The sequence below is a fragment of the Pezoporus wallicus genome, unplaced genomic scaffold, assembly GCF_028554395.1.
Source record: "Pezoporus wallicus isolate ANWC-B61680 ecotype Strahan unplaced genomic scaffold, APGP_CSIRO_Pwel_v1 scaffold_3294, whole genome shotgun sequence".
Lineage (NCBI taxonomy): Eukaryota > Metazoa > Chordata > Aves > Psittaciformes > Psittacidae > Pezoporus > Pezoporus wallicus.
Window position 1 is genome coordinate 6,746,091 of NW_026635478.1, and position 27,426 is coordinate 6,773,516.

The 27,426-nt window shown below is 41.2% G+C and overlaps 1 protein-coding gene across 10 annotated transcripts in view; it reads left to right on the forward strand.

The window, feature by feature from the left end:
• DUSP16 (dual specificity phosphatase 16) overlaps positions 1 to 27,426 on the forward strand; it is a 65,256-nt gene extending 37,830 nt beyond the window's left edge. For all 10 annotated transcript variants that reach the window (XM_057426524.1, XM_057426507.1, XM_057426497.1 and 7 more), the window contains 5 exons: positions 784 to 922; positions 13,986 to 14,149; positions 20,804 to 20,963; positions 21,658 to 21,781; positions 25,528 to 27,426. In XM_057426524.1, coding sequence (XP_057282507.1) covers positions 784 to 922; positions 13,986 to 14,149; positions 20,804 to 20,963; positions 21,658 to 21,781; positions 25,528 to 26,695 — 1,755 coding nt within the window. In that variant the 3' untranslated portion in view covers positions 26,696 to 27,426. The remainder of the gene's footprint in view (positions 1 to 783; positions 923 to 13,985; positions 14,150 to 20,803; positions 20,964 to 21,657; positions 21,782 to 25,527) is intronic.

A 27,426-nucleotide genomic window follows, 5' to 3' on the forward strand; every position in this document is an offset into this window, starting at 1 on the left:
TTGCTTAGAAAGTCGTCATACAGTTTTCAAAGAAACCATAGCTCTGTCAATCCTGGCTTTTACTTTCTGTTAAAAATGCTTTTTGTGGGAGGAGTTTGATGGGGTTTGATTGTTGGGTTTGTTTGGTTTGGTCAGGGGTTTGTTTTGTTTCTTTTTTCTTTAAATAGTGTTATCAGTGAAAAGAAATCAGCTGAGCTGTTTAAACTTAATGTGTATCTGTGTGTGAGGTTTGGGTTTCTTTTTTTAATCCACTGGTACTTGTTTCAAATGTTTTACTGAGTACAAAAAAAAAAACTATTACATTCTTGCTTTGACATGTTAAAAACTGAATACGATGATGTTATCTAAAGCATATTTTATACATAAAGTTCAGTAGATGGTTAAAATGTGTGTGGCTTTAGGCAGTTAAAGGTCTCTTTATACACAAAAACCCCAAAGCAGAAACTGAGGTAGGGCCTTCTATTTAAAAAGCTTAGTTTTTAAGCTAACCAACCAACCTAGCTGAAAGTGAAGCATTTTACAAGTGACATAAAACTATCTAATAGCAGAAGTTTAGAGAGTGTGCTTCAACTTGGAGCAAATAATCAATTTGCAAAGTCTCAAAGGGATTAAATCGGATCAGACATGTTAAGTTTTTATTTTAAACTGTTTTGTATACAGCTGTATAAGAAATCTGTATCTGAGCTGCTGTATAGCAAATACGTGGGAACCCTGAGGTGGGTGATAATGTGGTGCTTTTAATCATCTTCCTTGACATCTTATTGTGAACTACTTGTGTTTCAGATTGAAATTGATTGCAAGCAGGAAGTGGTGGTGTATGACCAAAGCTCTAAAGATGTGTCCTCTCTCTCATCTGACTGCTTTCTTACTGTGCTCCTGGGCAAACTGGAGAAGAATTTCAGCTCTGTGTATCTGCTTTCAGGTATGATGTACCAAGAAAAAAACCTCTTGAATAAGTGAAGAAATTAAATTAAGTAGAAAGAAAAAGAAATGTCATTAAGTAGACATGTACACTGTTTTGTAACAGTGCTGGTACAAATTTCAGTTGCAGCATAGTTTTTCCTGTAGTTATTTAAGCATATAGTGGCACTCACATATAAACGCTTAGAAATGATATCTTACAGGGGATATATTACACCATTAGTACTGTGTACATGGAAACTGCTCAATGCAGGTTTTTTTAGATGCAGTTGTCTCTATTTTAGGTGCAAAAATAGCAAACAAAATGTTTTTCCTTGGTCTTTTAAGTAATGCATGTGCTAGGAAGAAAATCTGATCCTCACTGTATTGGTAATTATTACAGTGAGAACAAGAGAAATGTTCTTCCTGAGTTATGGAGATTATTTTGTGTGACATCTTAAACTTCAGCTCCTTATGTGGTAGCACTCTATTTAGTTAGGTCTTCTCTCTCCCCATCTATTTATTTATTTATTTAAATTCTAGATCTAAGCATTCATAGACATTAAAGTCTTTATAAAACAGGATTTGTTGGTGTGGAAGTGTGCTTGTGGTGTCATTTCTGTCATGGAACAGTAGACCCACTGTTCACAAGAAGGAATAAGGAGGGACATGAAGGAGATCCAGGGCTGAAAGAAGAAGGAATGGCGAATACAAGTAGGAAATCCATTTGCAGTGAGTCAGTTGGTGATCTAATGAAGTGTATACATAGTCGCTGAGAAATAGTAAAACTACAGTCAGAAACTGAATAATGATGAGGAAATGGGAAAGAGAACTCCAGAGAGATACTTCCTCTTAGCAAGAAGCTTTTACTGGGGTTTGTATTGACTTCAGATGAAAGTGATAGGGAGGTGGTTGGGTTACTGAAAGAACCTTTCTCAAACTATTTGGAAAGTGAGTACAGAGAAAATGCGTAAATTTTTGCACTTGGGCAGCTGTGTTTGGTGCTCATATGAGCTGTACTTAAACAAAGTAGGGTTTTGCTTTGGCTGTGTTTGGTGCTTCAGTTTTCTTTGCTGTCTTGGTAAAGATTATACCTGTGGGTTGTGAACTACAATACTGGAATAAGTAACAGTTCTTCCATACAAGCTTCCAAGTAAATGGGTGGTGTCTAGGCACAGTAAATGTTTAATATAAAAGCAATGAAATATGTGGTTGATACTCCTGTAAATTTGAAACTTATTTAAAAAATAAGCTAATATAGAAGCAGTTCATTTCTCTTAAGACATCCTTTTATTGTTCAAATACCCAACTCTGCTCATCTGTCCTGAGATTTCTTTAATAACCAGAAGTGTATTAGAGCTCCATGCAGCAATACAGACTATTCACAACTTAATTTCCATGACAGAACAAGATACAGCTCTCTAATAACTGAGAGTTACACTTCATGGCAGGGAGGAGTCGTGGGGAATCCTTAATAAGGGCAAGCAGAGGGGAGTGTCACAAAACTTCCCTTCCTTCTACTGTCCTGCTACAGACAAGATGATAGATGAAACATGGCTTTGATGATGTATTTCCTCTGCTGGACCCCATGGAGGAGATGGTTAGAGTGTCTCCATCCTCAGACTTTCCCGTGGCTCCTGTAAGAATGGACAGTACCAGGAAGGGACCATTCCCCAGTTTCAAGTGCACACCAGTTGCATGTATCATAATGATGCTATGAAAAATAGATTTGGTTTTATTTCTAGCACACAGTAGTTGTCTGTTAAAGCTGAAAATGTAACTTAAACCACATGTAAAGATACTAGTGTGCATTAGCTAGGTGAGGTGAACTTAGCTATGTGCAGCTGGTAAGGATTATTTTGGGTGTCAGAGAGAGGGAAAGGGGATCTAATGCATTAAAACACTGTTTATACAAAGGAGGATTTTTATTTTAGCATATCAATGCATTTTTCCTAGAAAACATTAAATTTGACAGTTTAATCTTATTTTTGGTTAAATAGCAATAAGGATATTTATGAGTGCAAAAACAACTGATGGCTTTAAAACCAGTGGTTAGAGGAGTATAGAAAAAAAGGGGAATATAGGGGGAAGGGTTTACTCCTGATCTATTACAGATTAGTGCTTATTTCAGGAAATATACCCAACTAAGATGGCAGTAATGAATGTCAGTTGTATTACTTCAGCTCTCTACCATTTTCTTCTTTTATCATACGTTTGTTCTGATTTTAATCCTTACACAAGAAAAAGCATTTCACAGTCTTCTTGTTTTCTTGCATCTATTAAAAAACTAGCTACTTACTAAACACACCCACCCAAGAAACCTTAGGGATGTGGGGTGAAAGAGAAGATGCTAGATTCAGTGTTATGGAAAGCATCTTGGTGATTATTGATATGTGGCTCTAGAAAACTAGATAAAATGTGTTGTCTCAGCAAGCTGATGACGAACTCTCATAAATGTTTATGGCTGATAATGAGAGTAGGGGTCAGTGCACCATGTAAAAAGAGCAACCTTTGGACTTCAGTTTTCTCTGTGCCGCTCAATGAGGTTTATTTAAAATAGTGATCTTAAGTAAACACTGGGGGGTAGGAAAATATTTTTTTTTATTGGGATAGAATAAGGAGCAATTAACAAGTATCTGAAATTCCTGCATCTGTTCTTCCTGCCTCCCCCCATTACTGAGCAGTCGATGAGGTGGGGTTTTATTTAGGTTGTGCATAAAGGTATGCTCTACCCTGGAGGTTATTTTTCGGTAGCTGTAAATGTAAAGACCTCAGAGGAACCCTTGCCAGTTGGTTTAAGCTCTTGATCTAACCTCATAGATATATCTATAATCTGCTGGAGAGTGTTTTCAGGAATTTGGTTTAGTTCTTAACAGTGCACAAAACACTGAAATACGGGTACCGAAGGCTTAACCCCAGTCCCATCACTGCATCTACTCTGGTGAGTTAAATAAGATTTAAACATGGAGATGTTCTCTTTGAGAACTTTATTTACTTTAATGGAGTCCTTTTCCTAGTTACAGTGTTTTTATGATGTTCCTGCTTGCTCTGTAGAAACAAGAGAGACTACTGATTCTTGCTTGAATTACAATTAAAGCTATAAACATCAAGAGTCTTGCTTCTATTCCACTACGCCAATGAGAATCATTCGTGTCGTACTTTCCTACACACTCTTCCCTACTTCTGTTAATCTGTTTTACTCCTGCTTGAGCAAGTATAGATATCTATGTGATGGTTACCTGTCAAATTTTGCCTGTACAGAAAATGAAACCCATCTTTTTATTTTGTGTTGGGTTTTTATGGGTTTTTTGTTGTTTTTTTTTTTTTAATGGAAGACTCAACAGTCTTGTTGAGGAAGGATTTCTGAAAGGGAAGAAACCCAACTAGCCAACCACCCAACAACCCCCTAAGCCAGAGACCAGAGAAATGCCTACCTTTCTGTATTTCCAACCTGATGTTAAAACTTGTAAGGAGCCCCAGACAGACAGATTGTACTGGTTCTGAACTGAAGCCAAAAGCGAGAATTCTTGTACGTGGGTGGTGGATGTGGAGCAGTGTTAAATGTCCAAGAAGGACTAGCTAAACTTCAGAGTATTGTAATGCAGGGTCATAGAAACAGTTTCACTGAACTCTCTAGGAATTTCTTAGTGCTGCACGGTGACAGTGTATTTTGTGAGCAAACAACCAAGGACATATTTTTCTGTCAGTGGCAAACAGAATGAGTTCAGTGAGATTGGGCAAAGGTCCTGGAAACAAAGTAGCGATTAGCCAGGGACTGTTGCAAAAGGTATGTTTTTGCTGGAGTCCCAAATCGTTGTTTTCCCTCTGACCTGTCCCTCACCTGACAAGTGTGTGTACAGAGCGGAAGGCTTGCGTGGAGGATGCAAGAAGGAAACAAGTGAGGAACTCTTCTACAGTCTTGTTTATGCTGGCTTTTTTCTTAAAAATATTTGAAATTGGAAGCCCATTGAAAGGAATCCTAGTATAGAAATGCCAGTATCTCTAGGGTACATTTATCATGGCGTTGTATCTACTTGCCTAAAGCAAAGCTGGACAGAAAAAAAGCCCAGTGCTCTCTCCCTGCTTTGTCACTAGAGAAAACATGCCTTGTGGCAGAGGAGAAGGAAATCTTAACAGTATTCCCTTATAGGTAGAGCTGGTAATTTTTATCTCCTGAAGTGACCAGCGCTGCAAAACCTGAGCTTTCTTCCCCACTTCTGCAGCCCCATATGCCAAGCAGGAGGGTACCCAGTGTGGACTGAAAGATGGCATGATGTAGCTGTGGTTTGTGCCATCTGATAAACTCCTGTCTGACATCTTTAACACTATTTAAGTGTTAAAGTGTTAAGCGTTGGAGCTTAGTAATTTCTGGTTGTGGCTGACTGAAGTTCTGAGTGTTCCCAATATGTAAGTCTTTGCAGAGTCCCGCAAGGAGAAGAGCACACCTTCAAACGGTGGTCATAGGTTAAAATAGTCAAGACATCTGCAAATTGAATTAATTAGAGCGAGAATGAGCTCTTAAATACCCTGCCAGTGTTCAGAGAAGGAAGGATGGTAGCACAATGATGCCAGCTTTCCTGGTACCCTGGCTGATGCTATTAGAAGCAAATCTATTGAAAGAGGTAAAAACTTTGCTGAGGGAGTGCAGTATTCCCCAAGTGGTCCTGTAACCCATGGAGTTCAGCCAGTATCAGTGGGGAGGAGACAAGAGTGAGAGAGGAGCTTAGCTGTGAATCACCCTCTTCAAAAGTCTCCCTTTCCATCAATTTTTAATGAGAGTGAGGAGAAACTAGTACCTTTGGCTACAGCCAGTCCTCTGCGAATATCCTCCCACCCTTTGTACTTAAAATGCAGTTTTGAGTGTTCGTTCAGTGCCATGATTGTTTTAAGCACTTGAAGAATGGGAGTAGGGTTTATTACTTTCGTATGTGCATCCACTTGCTGTCTTTTGACAGGGAGAACAAAGTTTGACTAGTGTGGAGCTCTCATAACATTTCTCAAACCCAAGAATAACTTGTTAAGTTTGCTTTTGTTTTGGATACCTCTGGATGCTTGTGAAACTTAATTGACTGAAATTATGATGAAGGGTTTGTTGTTTTTTTTTACTTCAAAGGCAGAAAGGGCAAGTGTGAGTGTCCAGTATGCTCTCTTTATTCAACATTAGTCGGACTTCTCTATATTCCACTTGGGTGGGAGGGGGGGCATGACCCCATTCTCGCCCCCCCAAACCTTGTTTGTTTAACCTGCCTATTAACCTTCTCTTACCAAAGGCAGAAACCCTCCAGGGCAAAGAACTTCCCTTGCTACTGTGCTTGTAAAACACCTGGCATAACGGGGCCACTTTCTGAATGCTGCCGTAATAAAAACAGCCCTCACTTTCCCAAACCCTGAAACCTGGAATCCTGTGGAAGGGCTCCCCGTGGCTGATGAGAGGGGATGGGAAGGGGAGGGCGGGCGCGGGCATGGCAGTGCTCCTAACGGGGCTCTCCAGCCTGAGCTTATGTAATGGAAAATGGCAAGCATCCCTGCGGAGCTGAGCTGGAATGCGTGAATTGTAATGGCCTGTGGAGGTCTGCAGCTCGTTTAAACAGAGTGGAAACATTGTAGATTCATAAAACTTGTGAGTCAGAAAGTTTACAACTTTCCTTCCTTAAGGCAAGGGAAAAATCTATACTGCAGCTTTTAGATAAACAGTTTAACGTGTGATGGGAATGGGACTGTGAAAATGCTGTTAAGTCACCGCAGTAAGAGCCGCTGATCTGATTTGAGGCAAAGTAATTGTTAAAGTTAGGGGTTTGTGTATTCTGTCTTCCCTGTAGTGCTGTTTGATTTATTTTTCTTTAGCATAGCTTTCAGTAACGTTACACTGTGTGCCTGGCACTAATCAGTATTTACAGTGACAAATCCTAAATTGCTATTAGGAGAAGAGTTAAAAAATAAGTGCTAAACATGAATGTAGTCCACTGCATGCTGTTGATGAATACAGAAGGGTGGCAGGGCTTCCTTAACATTATAGTGTCCGAATACTGTGTTGTAAAGGTAGTTGAAAATTTTCATGTTTTTTTATTCTTCTTTTCCTTTAAAAAGGGATACCAATATAATATTTATTGGCATATGGTTAAATAAAATTATGAATAATTAGTGCCCTTAATGAAGAAGCAAATTCTGGATTTAACAAAGGTGCTGAAATAGTCTGTCAAATCCACGAGCTTCAAAGTTTCCTTCTTGCAGTGCTTTCCTAGTACATGCATGTAGTCTTTGCTTTTTGACTCATCACTTGGGTCTTAGATCTTTTCCACTCCCTGCTTTAAAATAATTGTGTTTGATGCTGAGTTAACAGTGATGAACTGGCAGACAATTAGGTCTTGTGGGAAAGGGAAGGAAGTTGCTTAAAGCCTGTTTTCAAGAACTTACAGAAGAAAACCAATTTCTCCCTTTAGCATTTTCTGAACAGTCAGAATCCAAAGCAGGGAGGAAAAGGAGCAGTATCTGCTTTGAATGGCACTAAAGAGAAATGCCAAAGTTTGCTCTCTTACCAGTGTGCATTGTACTTGGGCTTCTCCAGCAGACTTCCTGACCTGTGAAAAACAGACACATTCACTGTCTTCCATCAGGAGCACAAGGCAGGATCTCTCTGTGCATCCATGTGAGGCACACAGGAGCTGCACAGCCAGTTGGATCTGCAGAGATGTTGTATAAAACACTTCACAGGATTTTCTTAGCCTGAAGTTTTAGGGAAGCCACGCTCGCAGGAGTTGCCATGTTGTCTGTCTCTGCTATCACCCACAAATGATGTTTAAGCTTGTTGGTCAACTTCAATAAGGTTTGACAAAAGGAGCAATTAAATGAAAAAAATAATGGAGGTTCTTGTAAGCCCTATAGAAATGAGCACTGGTGCAGTGCAGACCCTCAGATCAGTGTTTCTTCCTGAAAAGCAGTTTTGGGTTGAGCTGAGCTGATTGTGGATTTGCTAGTGGGGCCAAGCAACAATGCTGTGTGCCCCCAGCAATGCAGGAAGGGCCATTGGGAGCTCAGGCTGCAATAGCTCCCAATGACATGGGCACCAATGGCAGATGGGATTCTTTGGTTCTGCAGCCCCTCAAATTGCTTGGGTGAAAAACATGTTTGCTTAGGGCCAAAGTGGAAAGCTGCTCTTCTGGTCTTTAGAATCAGTCTTCATTGGTTTGAGAAGGTGGCAGTGACCTTCATCTCAGTTATCAACCTCTTCTCTAGCTGAATCTCTTCTTCCTCTGCCTCGGCTTTGCTGACAGCATCTGATGGTGGAAAGGAATTGCTGGGTTCTCCTTCAAGCTTTAGCTGACAGGCTCATAGGAAACCCATGAAGTGATGTGAACACCTATTTTTTTCCTTCCAAGTCACGTTTTGTGACTGCCTTTACAAAGAAGTAGTAAAAAATCCTCCCAGAACAAAAGCAATGTAAGTTTGTTGGCTGTTCTTTACAGTTAGAATATGTATGGGCATGGAGCTCACGTGTTTGCTGAAGTTGTCTCCATACTTGGACAGTTATATAGAAAAAGCAAGTTACACTTAACAGGAAGATCTCCTGTTTTCACATTTCCCTTTCACTGCAGAATTGTGAGCATGTCAGCACTTCAGTTTCATATGCAACCTTACTCCACTTTCCCTCTGAAGTATAGTCAGGTCTCTGCTCCTTTCTGTGCTTTGTCAGTATGCACTTGCCTGATTAGCAGGAGCAGCTATCTCTAGATGATTAAGGATGAAACATATCTCTGCAAACACTTGAGGATGGATGGAAAGGAATTACAGAATTGTCTGCTTCAACAGTCATTTTCAAAGCAATGTTAGATATTAGGATTGCTTTGTGATTGATTTTTTTGTATGTTAGAAATACATGCAAGTTGAGGCATAGGATGAATGGATGAGGGAACATCTGTGCTGCATTTGGGACGCATGCAAAGGAAAGGCTTATGTGTGGATATTGCTGAAGCAGGCCCGTTTGGCTAACGTAACCACTGGTAATTACAACCAGCCAACAGCCTGGTTACTGTACAATGGCACGTAAGCATTGGTGAGCTGCTCAAGATGAGCTTTAAAAGCTCTAGAAGGAGAAAATCGAATCTTCCTCTCATTCCAGCACCCTGCAGAAAAGAAATATGCCTGGGGGAGGTGGAGGGCAGCAGAGCAAAGGGGTTACTGGGCTGGTGGATGGGGAAGTGTGCAGAGTAGATGCAAGTATCCATCTGCTCAGTAACAGATGAAGTTTCACTGGACCAGCCATGATATCCTAAAGCCAAAGCTGGGTAACCTCTGTTTGTGTGAAGAAGAGATTCCTGTTGATGTGAGTGAGGAACAACATTTACATTTTGAAACTGACTTTTTAGTAGATGGGATTTTCTGCTTAATTTCTTTGCTCTTCCCCATGCCAAATCAGTGTCACAAGTACTTGGCTTACTATAAGCAAAGAAAAATGCTTTTAGTTTTAAATTCAGAATTAGTATGTGTTCTGTGAATTTGCCTTGTCTAATTTTGGTTACAGCCCTGAGTTGCTTGACCCATTTGATGAAAAAATAAAGACAGGGAAGAGGAAGAGGTAACAGCTTCAAGCTGCACCAGGGGAGGTTTAGATTGGACATTAGGAACAATTTATTCCCCGAGAGGGTGCTCAGGCATTGGAACAGGCTGCCCAGGGGACTGGTGGAGTCCCCGTCCCTGAAGTGTTCACAAACTATGTAGATGAGGCCCTCACTGACATGGTTTACTGGTGGCCTTGGCAGTGCTGGGGTAATGGTTGGACCTGATGATGTTAAAGGTCTTTTCCAACACAGCTGATTGTATGATTCTAAGAGAAAACAGCTTAATGTGTAATGAATATAGGAAACATCCACCATTTCCCCCTCCCCCACTTTTCTGTCCTATTATGGTGTCATGTAACTGGAATTATTTCATTGAGTATTGTGAAAAGCAGTAAAACATTATCTGCACTTTACAACTCTGTATTAAGTGTTCAAATCAAGACTGTAGGGTTTAACTGGCCTCTTACTTACAAAACTCCATAGTGGTTTACAGGACTAGTGTCCCTGCAACTACAGCATAGCAGCTGGCAGCACTGCGGAATGCTCCTGCTCTGTTTCCATAAAACATAACAGGTAAATGCTTGTGGTTCTCAATAGTTATTCCTCTGTATTAATTTAGGATCTGTCTCTGATGGTAGTTAAACTAAGTATTCATAAGGATCTGGATGGGTTCCATTCCCTCAATGAAAGGTAGCTCTTCCCAAATCAATAAAATCAATAAAATTTCTCTGGCTATCTTTTATTGCCAGCTGATCCCATCTTCTCTCTCTTTCCTCTTCCTGCTGCTGGCAAAGTTAGTTGGGAGTTTTATTTAAATGAGGATTTATGCAGTGAATCCATAAGAAGGAATAACTTTTACTGTGGAATCTCACTGAAACTTTTTCATCCCTTCTGGGTTTTGCCCTGTTTTGTTTCCTGATTTGGCTGAGACCAGAGCTGAAACTTTTAATGATCATACCTTTACAATTACAATCCTAGTTAGGAAACACTAGTGTCTTGATCAAAGGGAAGTCTGTAGTCACGACTTCGTAGAACCATAGCAACAGGGTAATTGAAGAGTTCACTGGATCTTGCCAAATTTCTGCTAATCTATGTGGAGCTTTCTAAGGAAGAAATGCAGGCTTTGCTGTGAAGACCTAGGAGGTGTTGGGTTGTCTGCCACACGCACAAGGGCTCAGGCTGCAAAACCACTGACAGCTTTTGGCACCTTAACATGGTTTTGTAGAAACTCCTGTGTGAGTTGCAGCCGCAAGAAGCGAACAGAACAAGTTGGCGCTGGAACGGGGTATGGTGCTGCTGTTCATTAAACGTGCTGCAGCCACTCAGGCTTAACATAAAACTGAAATAATTTCACTAGTTTGTTCAGTTTAACAAGTTACATAAGCAAGAGCTGAGTTACCTTGGGACAGTCACAGAACTTTGGTGCAGCATCTAAAATTAGAGCAGAATTTAATGAATTGATTTTTGTCTCAGAAGGATAAAGGACAACGAGCTGAATGTCACAATTTACCATTGCTACTTGTGATATCTTTTGCTTTCATGTTGGAAAAATAGATTGCATGATAAAATCTGAAATCATTTCTGCCCCATATTGCTTTAATTTGCTCCCATAATGATGGAAGTTATCATCCATAAAGACATTTTTCTTCAAACCTGGGTAGGGGCTATTACTCCTGTAAGACAGGTGTAGCTACTTGCTACCAGCCAGAGGATAGAGAGTCATGACAGAAGCAACCACCTATTTAAAACTGAAGAAGGAAGAGATGCATTGTGTTGCTCATCCTGCTTGACCATCAAGGTTTTCAGGTGTGATGGAACTATTGCATGAGCAGTGGTGAAAGAGTTTTCCATTTAATTCATTGATATCAGAAAAAGTAGAGCGAAAAACTTCAAAAGCCTCCAGGGAGGCAGGAGAGATCTTTTTAAAGACATTTTAAAGCAAAATTTTATAGTTATAATACATAAATGTTTCTTTGTTTCCTCCTTCCTCTGCCCATAACATTCAAATAGACAAGAAGTGGTTTCACCCTGTTGAATGTGAAGAGAGCTGTTTCAGCTCAGCTTCCTCAACAAGAATGCAGAAAACCTGAATGGCTCATAGCTATTTAGGAGAGAGTATTTTGGAGTTATTTGTCAGTCATCTATTTCCAGGGCACAATTATGTTTATCAAAGACTTCAGTGAAACTTTATTAACGCAGTAGCTCTGTTAATGACCTGTAGAATTTTTTTCCCCTGTCGGTTTCAGCTTTTCTTGTGATTGATTTATTATTTACAGAGCCTGGAGTAGTGGTGGGATAAAGGGTGTTATTTAGAAACTAGTTCCAGAAGAAAAGTGTATTTTCTCTTACTAAAACAAACTGCACAGTGCTGTCAGTGGCTGTATTCCAACTGAGGTAGGTTACGAGAAGAAATTTGCCTTGATGTAAAGGTCATTCTCAAATTACGGAATTTGAAACTAAACCCATCCCATCTTTCTTTCGAGGTTCAATTTTCTGTTCTGCATTCCCACCTGTAGACTAAATTCATTTTCCAGATGTTTAAAGTTCCGCTTATTGAAGATGTTCCGCTTCATTTACAGCAATATACAGGCAGTCTGAATGCTTAAAAGACTTCTCGTGAGAGGTTCCTCTAGTAGACTGTGCATAGATTTCACCTCTGGGGACTCATGGGGGCCTAATTTGTGTTAGAAATAGAGACACGTGAAATAAATACCTTTGAAAGGATGAATGTCCCAGAGCAAGTGTTGAAGCATCTAATCTTGAATCACTTCAGATTTGCCTTGACAGAGCCCTAGAATAAAAATAAAATTAAGGAATTGCTCCTTACACTGATGATGACAGAGCATGAGGTCTACATCCCAGAATCTCAGGGGTTTTGCGTATTAGCTTCTTGCTTAGTTTCTTCTTGCAATGTTCATACCAAAGTGAGACCAATCAATAGGCAGTTGGGAAAAATCTTGGTTCTGGTTGTGGTAGAACTTTGCCCATGTAGTCTTCTGCAAAGAAAGCACAGATGTAAAATCTCCTTGCTTGTGCAACTTCTTTGGAAAGAGGAAGGGTCATTTCTCTCCATCAGAGAGAGAGGATACAGAAAGCAATCAACAATCTTCCCAAGAAATAAAGAATAATCAAATGAAACCAAAGAACAATATTTGATTTGTTCCCCCAGACTCTCTTGGAACTGCTGGACACCCCGTCTTACATGACATTTTATCCAAGAGGCATATAATGCCTATAAATTCAAGGATTTCTTCCTATAACTAAGGGGGAAACATTATGCTATATGGAAAAAAGTGTGAAAGAATTGCTTGGCAAACTCCTCCTGTCATTCGATTGATATGTTGAAAAAGTGACACCTGTGCTCCTGAACAGGGAGGTTGTAAAGTAAGGAGGAGGAATCCCAGCTACTAGAAATAGAAAACATGGGAGCCAAACCTTTATTGTGCCCCTTGTCTGGGCTCCTCCATTTTGGGGAATGGCTCTGTGATGGGCAGTGCCTAGCTGAGCGTCCCCCCACCCATCCCATACATGCCAACCTCACCCTCCTAGTCTTATGATGAGCATTGTTACGGTTGGCTAAAATAATTTATCTGACAAAATAAACAAGTTTTGGGTTGGGTTTTGTTTGTTTGGGTTTTGTTTGGATTTTTTTCTTGGGGGGGGGGGGGGGGTAATAATGTTTTTTATTAAGTCAGGAGCCTGAACAGGAATCATTGTTCGTAAAACTTGTTCTGAAGTCCTCTTCTTGGCTTTTTTGTTTATCAGGTAGAACAGGCTGTTACACACATGGCTGTTACCTTGAGGTTTTTCTACATTTACTAATGATGCACATTTTAAAATCCAAAGAGTAGGCATAATTCAGGCAATGGTAATGCAAGCCTTGACAAAACATTACGTTATCTTATTCCTGAATAATTTTAATTCATGTCTTCAAACTGTAATAATAGTGAACATAGCATTTGGCAGATTTAGCAAGCTAATACCTCAATTCCTTGATGAGAAAAAGGTGCCTTGTTCTGAATGAGTTATAATTATCCTTTCTTCAGTTAAAATTCCACTTGTCTCTATGGTTTGATATGAGGAAAAACTGAGGACTTTCAGTGTGGTTTGTGACTTTCACCTTCACTGTTTGGTTATTAAATGGTGAAAACAGTCAAGAAAAGCCTGTAACATACGGATTTAAGCAGCTGCCTCTGGTTCTTCTTCAGACTTCTTTGCAAGATGAAGTATGAGAATGAGCTGAGCTTGGTGTTTAGCCTCGCTTGGAAAAAGCTGGCTAGCTTTTGTGAGAACATATTTAGTCAGTGTATAAGTTCATTGCTGGAGGTTTCTTCAGGTTTGTTTTCTAACTGGGGGTAAGGCCAGTTAGACCACAGTTGGTAGCGCAGATGTATAATGCAGCCCTTGTGATGAGCAGGAAGCTTGGGAACTACCCAAGCAAAAATGAAATGGAGCTGCTTTACCAGAACTGGTACGGGCACCAAGGCCTACAATGCTGCGTGTAAATTATACACACTGCTCCTCTCACAGGTGGTTTTGCTGAGTTCTCCAGCTCTTTTCCTGGTCTCTGTGAAGGAAAATCCACGCTCATCCCTACTTGCATTTCTCAACCCTGCCTACCTGTGTCCAACAATGGCCCAACCAGAATCCTGCCTCATCTCTATCTTGGGTGTCAGCGAGATGTTCTCAACAAGGTGAGTGTTCTTGCTGTCACATTGTTTACTTAGATGAGTATATAATCTTCATGTGTCTTTGTCCGTGCTGCTGTGATGCTGCATCATTACAGCTGTGAAAGATTTAAAATAGCTGTAGGTAATAGCTCTCTGTGCATAAGCCATGGAAAGCTATGTGAGAACTAAGGATAAACAGACCATGTAATTAATCCACGTGTCATGTAACATGAAACTTGGTCTCCTTTCTTCATCTTGGAGAAGATTGTATAGTATCTTCTTCCTCAGTTACCTATCAGCCAATCTATCAAATCTGCCATTACAGGAGGTCAGGTACTTCATGTGTATAGCTCTCATGGGTTTGTTTTGGCAGGTCTTGAATGTTAACACAATTATATTAATGGTTACAGCAGGACAAAGGATGATTGTCTCGTTTTTAGTATTTTCTTCAAGTGCTGTAAAAAATAGTGCTTATATATCATGAATTGTATAATGAGGTACTACTGCAAACAAATCTTTGTGCACCTAATAAAATGTTCAGACCTGGACAATCAGCGGGGTCATTTAAAATGAATTTTTATGGTAGCACTGCACTAAGAAACTTTTACTGTTTCTAAATACACGTGCATTTAATAATTTCTATTCCTGAAGTACAGCCCAGGATATTTTGGTATACTTAAAATAGTTGGCAAAGTCATTAAATATAGCACTTGTAGGGTGCTGGAATATCAGATGTCTGAAAGATCTTGTCTCAAGTTGCTACAGGTCTATATTCCTATGTATATCCACAGATGTTTGCCTCCGTGAGGAGACCAACTCATGCTGCTTACAATCTGCATCTTGGGTTCCTTCATAAGGGCATTTTTACTACTTCTGCTGCATGTGTCCTCTTGTCTCCCATATTTTCTGCCAGTCTATTCATTAGTTGAATCTCCAACAGCCTTTATAAGCTGGCATGGATGGGGGAGAGGGAAGAAGTGCTTCATCCTAGCATATTGCATTAATTATGTGCAGGCTTATGTGTATGGTTTTTATCCGTGTATAACGCTTAAGACAGGAACTATCCTAATAGTCCTGTAATTGGATCAAATTAATATACTTTGACCATTATCATGTTTTTCACTGTTTTTTTCTGCTTTCACTCCATCCCAAGTCTGGCCATTAATAGGCTATTTTTAGAGTTTTCACAATTGTTTTAAGGGGATTTTTGACACACAAGCAATTATTTAGAAGGTAATCATGCTTTAATAGAGTGCACAGAAAAATCTTTTATACGGAGGATAGTCAGCAGTCTTTGTATTTACTTTGTCCTATAAGGTCGTCTGACTGCCAGGTAGCAAGTCAGCAATTCAAACTTGATTCGCTTATGATGGATGTCAAAGCAGCTTATTATTTTTCCAACCACAGAGGTAATTTGTGGTCCCCAGACAAAAGACAGCAGGAACTAATTAATCCAAAAAATAAACCAAAATCCTTTCTTTCAATGGTAGAGTATTAGAAGGATGCTTTTATGCTGTTTGTTTCAATGTGTGAATGGCAAGTGCTACCCAAGGTCACAGTGGGAGTGAAGGGGGAACTTGTTCTCCTCTAGGGCCATGGGTGTCCTACTTCAATTAGGATGTGACTAGAACTCCACTGCTGTGACTCTTAAGTGGTGAATAATCCCAGAGAGATGAAAGAAGCTGTTCCCTTTCCTTGCACTAAATTGGTGCTGATGAATAGGTGTTGGGCACAGGCACAGTATGTGTGCCTCACCAGGAAAGGAATCCAAGTGGTAGCAGCAGTCAGGAGTTCCATTATAGGGCTGGAGGAGGCTAAAACTGCTACTGGTGAGCCCTCAGTGTGTCAGAGTCATCTATGGGAAGAGTTCAGACCTCGTGGTGGCTCTTTTGCCTATTAATCTACAATCTTCATATTATTTCAGCATGTGTCGAGGGATACAGCTGCAGATACTTTAGAATTAATACAAAACCCCCAGGAGTTGGTCCGGTTTGTACTTCCTCACATATCCTTGGCAGTTATGATCCAGGATTACTTTGTTTCCCATTTTGTATGGAAAACCACAAAAACAACAGCATACAATCCACAGTAAGTTCTTACTGTCTAGCATCATCCTTGACAGTCAGTCCTTTGGAAGTTCTTCCATTGACAACTAAAATACCTCTTAGATTTCCTGCCCAATTTAGGACAAACACAGATCTTCTGGTTTCAGATCTGCTTGGGGTTTGTACTTTTTTTCTCTTTGAACAAACACAGGCAATGCTTTAGTCTGAGCAGTCACTTGTTCGCTGCACTGAAGTAGACCTTAGTGTTGGTAGATTTATCTTGCCTCTTGAGTTTCAGTGACTGCCTTTGGAAAATTCAAAATAGCTTCCATCTTCAATAGTGGTAACTTTATTAACTCAAAGAAGCTGTGGGAACAAGTTATGATTTCTACCTCTTAGAATCCACTCGAGTTTTCCCAGCTGTCAGCACCCTTCAATTTCCTAGGTTTAATCAGTTTCTTGGTTCAACTAAAATTTAGCAGTAGCTAGACATGTTAGAAACACAAACAGCAGATCTCTGCTGCTCTCCCTTCAACACGCCTTGCTCCTGGGGATGCCTGGACCCTATGCAGAGGTGTTGGGGAAAGCAAGGAGGATGATTCTTACTACACCAAGTGCCCAGAAATACCAACACATGGTGAGAAAGCTGGGAAGTGAAGAACATTCAAAAGAGGAGAGCAAGAAACAAGAGGCAGGGTTAAGTAGCCAAGTTCTGTTTCTGTTAGGACAGTCCAAGAGGTGATAAGTGGTTTAATGGCTTTGCTCTGGTTTAATGGCCTTGCTGGTTTGTTGGCTATTGGGAACAACTTTCTGGTAAAGTTAGAATATGAGGGAGTTTTATTCACATCTGGATTAAAAAAAAACAAACCAACCAAAAAACCTTAAGAAATGTAGTAAGATTCCCAAAACTATTGAGATGTCGTTGAATACGTTGACCTTATTTTTGCCTTCAGATGGTGTGTCTAAGTTCCCATGATTTCTTCCATTGACCAGACATACAATTTCTCTAAAATTAAAATGTCTCACAAATATCTACAGAAAGAACTCATAATCTGCACCACAGTTAAAGCTGATGACTTAAAGATGTGAATTTTTAGCATGGTTTATCAGGATGAGCTTATCTGTTCAGAATCTTTGTAAGCTTATCTATGAGTGCACACATAGGGAAATGCTTTCTTGTTGCAGGACAGTCTGCATTCATGACCTTATTGCCGTTAATACCTCTGATAAAGCAGACAGTGCTTTATTTATGAAGGACATGCAAACACAAATGCTTGGCTTGTCCCCTTTAGCAAAATCAGTGTTTACTTCAGAAAAGCCTTTGGAGATTTTTGTATTTTTGCTTTACTGATTTCTGTCTACTTGATTAATTCTGAAAATATTCCTAATATTTATTTGTAGTGTCAAAATACCAAAATCCTCATAAAAGGTCTTCATAAACATTCCAACAGAGAAGTTTCTTTCAGGTTCTGGGTCTCAGTGTGATATACGGTGATTATTTCAGTGTGATGTATTGCTGGTATCTCAAGAGGGTGTTTACTGTTACAGATCGTGTTGCTCTTTGTGAAAGAGGGGCAAGCTAAATTCTAACCTACATGGGATGGGAGTGACAGTGTCCTTGCTGAAAGGGAGTGTAATTGAAAAATTCTACGTTGTGGTTATGGGCACGAATGAGCCTCCTACTTACATCTCAATGTTTTGTACCAGCATTTAAACTGTAAAACTTTCTGCTTTGCTGCTTACATAACTATTTCTTTTCTTCCAGATCTGGATTTTATTTCCTGGAGCAAAATAACATTTTAGGGTGCCATTAATTTTCGGATTAAACTAGTCATAAAATGTAAATAAACTGACAAAAGAGCATTTACCTTCTTTTCACAAAGTTGTTAGTATTAGGATTTCTGGATCTTCCCCTCATCATAATTCACTTCTTCCTCTTGGGTGCCTTACAATGAAGGTACTGTTATGGTTATTATATTGGAGTGTGTTGCACAGGGTATGATTGATACTTTAGAACAGAAGGAAGCATAACTTCTTTCTTTAGCCTTAGTCTCAAAGACAAGCACTAACACATTTTTGGGTGTTTGTTTGGCTCAGAGATTTCAGACTTGGCATCTGCAGCCTTCTTATTGCCATCTGAATGATCAATTCCACATCAAAAACCTTGCGTAACTGTGGAAGTGTGATGGTTGGCCTGCACAGCCCACCAGCGCTTATACTGTAAAAGAAATAATGAGATTTTCAATTCTTCGTCTGAATTCATGAGCCTTCCCTTAGTGATACATTCATTACCTCACTCCTTTATACATGGTAATGTTCATGACCTGACCCTGCATGTACTTTTGTACCTGCTGTACCGGTTGTTCCTCACTCGCCTTCGAGCAGCAACAGCAGCAGGTGAGCTGGTTTGGGGGAAGTGTTTCACCACAGTCATCTAAAGCAGATATTTATTTTACAGAAGTTAAGGCTGAAGAGCTTGGGATCCTAGAAGGGGAAACCTGTGTAGCCCAGGACAATGAGGCAGAGATGTTGGGGATCAGGGGTCTCCCTCACACACCTAAGATATTGCAGACCTAGTGGTAGCTAGCCCCTTGTGGCTAGAACCCATTCCCAGTACCTTCCCTCTATGGATAATTCCAAATATTCCCCTACTTCCTTACAGTGCTCCTGCTTTTAAACTTGCAGGTCTGTTGGTGCGTGAGAGCTAAGTGTAGTAGAGGAAGGGGCAACAGCGTTGGCTATGAAAGGCAGTCAGGGCTGAAGGGAGCTTGGTGATTGCACTGGCGAGATGTGAAAGAAAGGGGGAAACCTGTGATACATTGGGGGTAACTGTCATCATTGAGAAGCTGAGCTTTACTGGGAGTGTGACCTAGGAAACCAGCAGGGTAAGAAGCAATGAGGCTGAGAACTTGCTTTAACACAGCCCTTTTATTTTATTTTACCACTGCTGCCAGTTCTGTTTCTGATGATTTGCTTTGGGAGTGCCCACACCTTCAGGTACTCCTGAATGTGCTGATGTGAGGGGCTGAAAGTTTGGGGGAACTGCTAATTTTGCTCCAGGCAACAAAGTACAGCTCCATAGCAGGAATTCATGTAAATTCTCTGCTTATGAACATTACTGGCTGGACTTCATGCTCTTTCCTTTGCAAATGACTGATATAGATTCCCTTCTCCCCTTCGTTCTCATTGAACATTTAATTCATGCACGCATACACGTGTGTGTGTGGGTACACCACTTCTATGTCATACACCGTAACATACGTGTTGTGTACTCAACATCACATACTATTCAGGCTGCTCTGATTTGAACAAGATGGATTTCTGTCTTTTCAGCTCATTAGCCATATTCCTGTTTCTCCTCACCAAAGTATCTTTATGCTTGCAGAAAAATACATATGGGGAAGAAGAGACCATTTCTTGACTATGTTTTCATACTGGTAGATCTCCATTTGAAATCTGCAGTGTAAGAATTCATTCTTGCTAATGCTGCCGTGGATTGACATAACTTTTTTTATCTAATTGCTATAAAAGCAAGAGGATTAAAACTAGATTTATTTATTTTTTTGGCTTTTTTAATGTTTCAGTTTAGTTTTTATAGATATCTGGCCAAAAGCTCCACAGTGTTTGCATTCAGTGTAACTGTCCAAGCATCGTATTGCATGTCAGTTACTGCCCAAATCATATCTGAACCAGAGAGATAGTTCAATCAGTATTACTCCAACCTGCTTAAATGATTTGCTGTGTCCAGATGCTGACTTGCAGAAGACTGGATGGTTTTGGTAAAGCCATCTCTGGTTTCCTAATGCATCAGATACCACTTTGCACAACTCTAAATACAATGAGCATGGAAAGGTGCAGAAAACAGTCGTCAGTCTTTTATTTGCAGTCATGAAAATTGACTTTAAAAGCCCAGTTGACTCTTACACATTGAGTGTCTGCTTGTTCCTGTGCCAGTCTGTGAGGTGCAAGAGGACTAAAGACTGAAAACGGAAATCTGAGCAACTAAAGTCATAAACCACAAAGTGGTACTCCTGTAAAACTGCAGCGAATGCTGTGTGGAAATGGTCTAATTCAAGGCCTTCAGTTCTTACCCAGCTTTCTCTCAAGGTTTTGAGTGAGTTTTGCATGTTGCCTTAGAAACGAGGAAGTCACAGAGGCTTTTAAGAGGTCACTGCAGGAGGCATCAGTATCATTTCATATTTCTCACCAGTATCTGTGATGGGGCAACATCAGTCTTACTAGATACGGGATCCAGAAAACACGTATCTATCTGGGTCGGCAAATTACATGTGGGAAGTGTTTGGTGTTCTGTTGTCAGCTTGCACAGTCAGAATTTAAACCAAAGTAGCAAAATAGTCTCTTGAAAGTGACACTTTGTAGCAGCAGAAAGTATTCTACCATTATTTCTGTTAACTTCTTTTTGAAAGGCTTTGCATTCCATATGTTATTTGGACACTGAATGTCCCATTAAAAGTTACTTGAAGAATTAAAAGCTGAGTTGTCTGTCTCACAGAAGAATGTTCCTCATACAGCTAGAGCAATTCCAACACGCATTTCAGTTTGGTTTTTAGCTTTGTAATGTGCCAAAGGTACCATTTGACTTCTCTAGGCTTAATCTTTCTCTCTTTCCTAGGAGCTGATGCAGCAGAATGATATTTGCTACGTACTGAACGCCAGCAATACTTGTCCAAAGCCTGATTTTATTCCAGAATCCCATTTCCTGAGAGTGCCTGTGAATGACAGCTTTTGTGAGAAAATTTTGCCTTGGTTGGATAAATCGGTCGACTTTATAGGTGAGAAGAAAGTTTAAATTCTCTAAAACAGTTTTTGGATTCCTTCATGTCTGCCTTGTTGTTTGGGCTGGAGAAGACCTGAATCCTATCTGGGTGGTATGAAAATACTAAGGATCTCCATACATGATTACCATCACTCTACAAGCACAGAGGCAAAGTAACGTAGGGAGATTCTGCCACTGCATGTTCCAGCACTTATGGATGTGCATGTTCAGCACAAAGAGACTTTTTAAGAGCACAGCTCTGCTTTCTGGTAGATGCCTGATACATTTCTGCAGAGAGCAAATTAGAAAATTAGACTTAGAGATCCTGTCTTTACCTTTGAGCAGTGAGCTAGCCAAATCTGAACTGGACAGATTGTTCCATCGTGAATGCTTGCTTTTTACTTGCATGTAAAATTAGAAACAATCACCTCTCCCAGACATCTAAATAAGGTTGTTTATGTGCACACTGAAATGTGGTATGCTGTAACTGCAGTATGTTTCCTGTGTGTAGTCACATGCTTTTTCTATACTCAATGCCATACAGTGCTAGAGCAAATAGGTGATTCTTGTTTAAAGCTTCCATGAGATTGCAATTAGCAGTTAATTTGGAAGTTTTGCATAATTTGAAATAACATTGATTTCTTTGCAAACTTTTATCATGGTATAAATGCTGCTGAGTTTTGACACTTGCCAATTTCTTTGCGATATAGAAAAAGCAAAAGCATCAAATGGTCGTGTGTTAGTGCACTGTTTAGCTGGAATCTCTCGCTCTGCCACAATCGCTATTGCATATATCATGAAGAGAATGGATATGTCCTTAGATGAAGCTTACAGGTAAGGAGAAAATTTCCCTTCATACTAATTCTTGTACCTGTTTGCCTGTTCTTTAGGTGAATGATAAAAGGTTACATATATATGTGTATGTACATGATAAAGGTTATATATGTGGAGAGGGGCTTTTTACAAGGGCACGTAGTGAAGGCACAAGGGGAAATGGTTTTAAACTGACAGAGGGTAGATTTAGATTAGACATTAGGAAGAAGTTCCTCACTGTGGGGGTGGTGAGGCACTGGCACAGGTTGCCCAGAGGAGCTGTGGCTGCTCCCTCCCTGGCAGTGTTCAAGGCCAGGTTGGACGGGGCTTGGAGCAACCTGGCCTAGAGGAAGGTGTCCCTGCCCATGGCAGGGGGTTGGAACTGGATGAGCTTTAAGGTCCCATCCAACCCAGACATTCTGAGTCTGGGATTTTATATGACCAAAGGCAGAAGCAGATGTTGCTTTATCTGGTAGTTCACTGGTATCTGCATGCTGTTGTTTTAAATGTAGGCTTCCTTCATAAAGCAAATGAATAGTGTTGTGCAGACATGATGCAACTAGTATTAACTGCCCATCTGCCAAATGCTAATCTTAGTCCTCGCTCCAAGTAGGCAAATCCACCGCTTATTAAATGTGTGTGTATAGATACATATGCACATACAGCTATGGCACACATGTAACAGTATCTTGTAAGTCAGAGAATGGAACGGATGGGGTTAAAGAAAGAGAACTGAGGATATTTATGCTTATAACAAATGCTAGGCTGGCTATTGACTGCAGTTTGGTAATGCTCTCAAAGAACTGACTGCAGGTGAAATGTCTAGGTATTAAGAAAGCTTCTTTGTTGCTAGCAGAGCCAGCCAAAAACTCTGGGAGAAGGTATTTTGAAGTATCAGCTCTTTTTTTTGTGGAGAACCTCTTCCCTCCCTCCTTTTTTAGCCTTTCAGATCCTATTTTTGTCTGTATTTGGATTGTGAACACTTTACAGCATTCTAGGTGGCTTGGATGCAGTTTACCAGGACTTCGGTATTTCATTTAACAAACTGCTTTGTTGTGTTGTACAGAAAATGATGGTTTTCTTTATGATGGGCTGTATAGGCACAGCTGCTGCATCGCTGTGTTATGCAGACGCAATTTGAACAACTGTGTTGAGGCAGGTAGAGGGGGTACCTTCGAAATCACCGGTGTTTGTTGCTGTCGTCTTTAAAACACTGATGAGGACAGAACATTTAAAACTCCCTTGTGGAGCATGATTTTCATGGGGCATTTTCTTTAAAGCTGATGAATTATGTATGCAGTAAAAAGAGTGTATGTAAAGGATAACTGAATTACCCGCTCCCATTGCCTTTAGAAGTTTTCCAGTTTCTTTCTGGAGCCTGCTGACAGTTGGTGTTGTGCAGTCATTTCAACATGTATGGTGAAACAGGTCTGATTAAGAGGCATAGCTGAAAACTGTACACAGGTATAGATAATGTGGATTGAATTAGTGGATGTGGATGGATACTGTGCAAGGTATGAGCTTGAGTCACTGAAGAAACCTGCCTGGTCTCAGATGCAGTGGTCTGGAGGTTAGAGCTGTAGGATACCGAACACTTGTAAAATGCACAGCTTCAGGGAGCTTCTGACGTGCTGCTTCTAAACTCTTCTGTGAAATCTCTGTATGAAATTCCAGTTTGCTTCTTAACCAGAAGTGTGAATCGTGTGCGAAAGATTAATCATCCCAGGCCACCTTCTCTTTGCACTGTACACACTGAGCAACTACTGTGAAATTTATGTGATATTCCTTTGGTATGGCTTAGTGAGAACTGTCTGCAGCACATTTCACTCATTGGTCAGGGACTGCGTGTTGGCAAAGCTTGAATGAAAACTACTTTCCTCTGAGTTAATGAAAGTCATTAGAGAAATGTTTGTCTGACACTCTTACTACAATAAAAAGGTGATGGTGTTACTTGATGTGAGAGAGCTGAGGAAATAAATATTTCCTTTTGTATAATGGCCTATAGAGGGAAATAAACATCAACATGAAACGTTATGTATGTCTGCCAATTGGAAAAGAGTGCATTTTGAAATGACAAAGTTTGCAGTACCTGAAAACTTGGGAGGGGGATCCAGCAGCCTTTCTTGTACCCTTCTCATTTTTTAAAAAGCTAGTTTTACATTTAGGACTGCCCAGTATTTGGATTGAGATGAGGAGAAAGTGGAAGGAACAGAGATAGAGAGGCTGTGAGAACACAGCCCAGAAACTGCAGTGTTGACCAGAAGAATCTTGCTTTAAATAACCCAATAACAAGCACAACTCGCTTTGACTGGAAAAGAAGTGAACAAAGACTGTATGAATTGTTGTGATTTGGTTACATTGGAATAAAAGCCCCCAAATTAAATGTAAAGAGCTCAACCTAGAGAATCTCTCCTGAGGAGACTTACTAGTTTTCTCTGACAGTGTTACACCTCATGGTGGAAGCTTCCACTATCAGTTTGTGCAACTTTGATATTCCAGATCATCATGTCAGCTCGACTCTCCCTGCTCATGTTTGCTGTGTGGCAACTTGGGAAACAAATAAACCCAAGTTTTGTTTGATAGTTTTCATGTGCTTACCTGCAGCTTTGCTAGTGTATGCACACATACACAAGTACACCTCTGAATTTTTCACATGCCATTTTTAACGGCTGCACATTCACCTTCTGTGCACATCCCCAGAGAGGCTTTGTTTTTAATATATTTAATTTTACCAGTGATGAATTATATGTGTGTAATGCTAGATTTAACTCCTCAAGGTTGCTTCCCCTGCTAATCCCGAGAGGAGGAAGGAGTTTGGCAGCTTTCTGTTTTGCAGCCTGTAAAAGTACTTACTTAGCTGTACTGCAAATCAGACAGGTAGGAAGTATGCTTTCGTATTTAACTTTGAATGTATGACATGACTTCTACTACTTAAGTCTTTCATACACTTAGAGTTCTGGTTCAGGAAAACATTGTAAGTATGCATTGCACCCTCTCCATATTCAACTGAGTATGTAAGTGCATGCTTAGGTATGCGAGTCAGGATGCTTCCTACAGGGCTCAAAACTAGATGAACTTTGCCAGTGATTTGGCAGTAATGTTGCCCTTCCCTGCTGAACACCTACATGTTTTTGTTTTGATGCTGTACTTGGTTCTTTCTGGTTTTCTGTTTTTGATTATCATATCAGTGGTCAATACCAGCGTGTGGTAGAAACTGGTGGCATTTGCTCTATGAGGTCAGCACATATCAGAGCTCTTTGTCAGGCAAGACAAAGAGAAGCAGGGTAGGAAGCACTCAGTGCAGTTAACAACAGCATGAGAGAGGTGAAAGGAACATGAGATTTCATACCTGTGAATGGTGGGGATGGTGATCTGCTTTTTGTAGTGCAGGAGAGGCCAAGGGCCCTTGGCTTGAGCTCTAAAGCTGTTAATGCAGAACTGGAGGAGCTTTTAACTTCGGTCAGAAACTGAGGGAGCAGAGATCCCACTGGTGAAGCAAAATAAGGAAAATGATTCACTTAAACCTTGCTGTGGCCATCATAAGTAATGTATAGAGACAACTGAGAGCATTCAGCATTATCTTATTTAAAAGCTGCCTTTTTTAAACTCCATTATCAGGTTACTTCTGCTTGATTGAACCTCAGTCCAGGCACCCCCATCAGTTAAGAAGAGGTTATTAACATTCACAGCAATTGCTGTAGGATTGTCTCAGGTCTGAACAGCAGCTCCTTAAGTTAATTCTCAGTTTGTTTGTCCCCTCTTTCCAGGTTTGTGAAAGAAAAAAGGCCAACCATTTCTCCCAACTTCAACTTCCTGGGCCAGCTTTTGGACTTTGAGAAGAAGATCAAGAACCAGAGCAGTCAGCCTGGCCATATCAGTAAGAGGAAACTTCTGCACCTGGAAAAGAGCAGCGAGCATGTGCTGGTCCCAGAAGGGGGGCAGAGCAGCCTCTCCACCGCCAGCCAGCTCTGCATTACCGCTACCTCTGAGATCGTGGAACAGAAGCCCATGGACTGCAGCAACCACTTGTCCCCTCTGGAAGACAGCCCGCTGGTCCAGGGCATAAACGGACTGCACGTCTCCCTGGATAAGGTGGAAGATAACAACCGGCTGAAGCGCTCCTTTTCCTTGGATATCAAATCTGTATCCTACTCGGCAAGTAGCAGCTGTGTGACTGCATCGGTTCAGGGCTTTGCCTCCTCTGAAGACACGCTGGAATACTACAAACACACGACTGCATTAGATGGCGGCAGCAAGTTGTGTCAGTTCTCCCCTGTCCAGGAGGTCTCGGAGCAGAGCCCAGAAACCAGCCCTGATAAAGAGGAAGCAAACCCTCCCAAGAAACCCCAGGCCCCCTGGCAGCTGGACAGCCAGAGCAAGCGGCAGCACCTGGGGAGAGCCAGTGGCACTGGCACCACCCAGCGCTCGCTCCTGTACCCCCTCCACCGGAGCGGCAGTGTGGAAGACAACTACCGAACGAACTTCTTGTTTGGTCTCTCCACCAGCCAGCAGCATTTGGCAAAGTCTGCTGTGGGGCTGGGCCTCAAAGGCTGGCACTCGGACATACTGGCTCCTCAGACATCGGCTACGTCCCTTACCAACAGCTGGTATTTTGCAGCGGAGTCCTCACATTTCTACTCTGCCTCTGCCATCTATGGGAACAGCGCTGCTTACTCTACCTACAGCTGCAGTCAGCTGCCCACGGGCTGTGACCAAGCCTGTGCTGTGCGCAGGAGGGCAAAGCAGGGTGATCGCGGTGACTCCAGGCGGAGCTGGCATGAGGAAAGCTCTTTTGAGAAGCAGTTTAAGCGCAGAAGCTGCCAGATGGAGTTTGGGGAGAGCATCATGTCAGACAACAGATCCAGAGAAGAACTGGGCAAAGTAGGCAGTCAGTCGAGCTTTTCGGGCAGCATGGAGATCATTGAAGTGTCTTGAGGGCAGCAGGCTCATGTGACTGTGTTGGAGTTGCTTCCCCCTCCAGGCTGCTCCCCCAGCGTTTGAGTGGTCCCTGTAAATCTGAAAAGAACAAACCGTGCAGAAAGCAGGTGGGGAGGGAAGAAACGCAAGTGAATGCTCCAGCATGAACACAGGGACTAGATGAGTACAGCAAAGAATTGACAAGTTTGCCCAAGGAGACCAAGAGTACCGCTGGGTTTTCCTCCTCCTCCTTCCTGGAGAAGGGCAGAACATTTCAAAGACCTGTCCCTGACAGAGAAAGCAATGATATGCAATGGATTGCACAGCCTTTCAGTGGCCTTTAAAAAGGAAGCTCTCAGTATCAAACCCTTTCTCTGGCTCCACTGAAACATGCTCCTCCCCATCAAAGCTAGTTTTGTTCTCCCCTCCTCACGCCCCATATCCTCAACCAGTGCACCTTAGCCCTGACACTGAGCCAACCTCTGGAGGGAGACCTTTTTCCTGTAAGAAAGGAGGATGGGAGCGATTCCAAAGGACGTAGGGACTGGTTACAGCACGGCTCGTCTGGACACACGGTTCGGACCATTGTAAATACTGGTGTAACTATTGTTCTAATGGATAGGCTTTAGGTGATTTGCTAGAGAGCTGCTTCAGAGATAAACAAACCCAGTACCTCAAACATTCATATAAACTAGGGCTTTATGGCTGCCAGATGCTGGTGGTCAGTTCATAAGCAATGTGAACAAGTA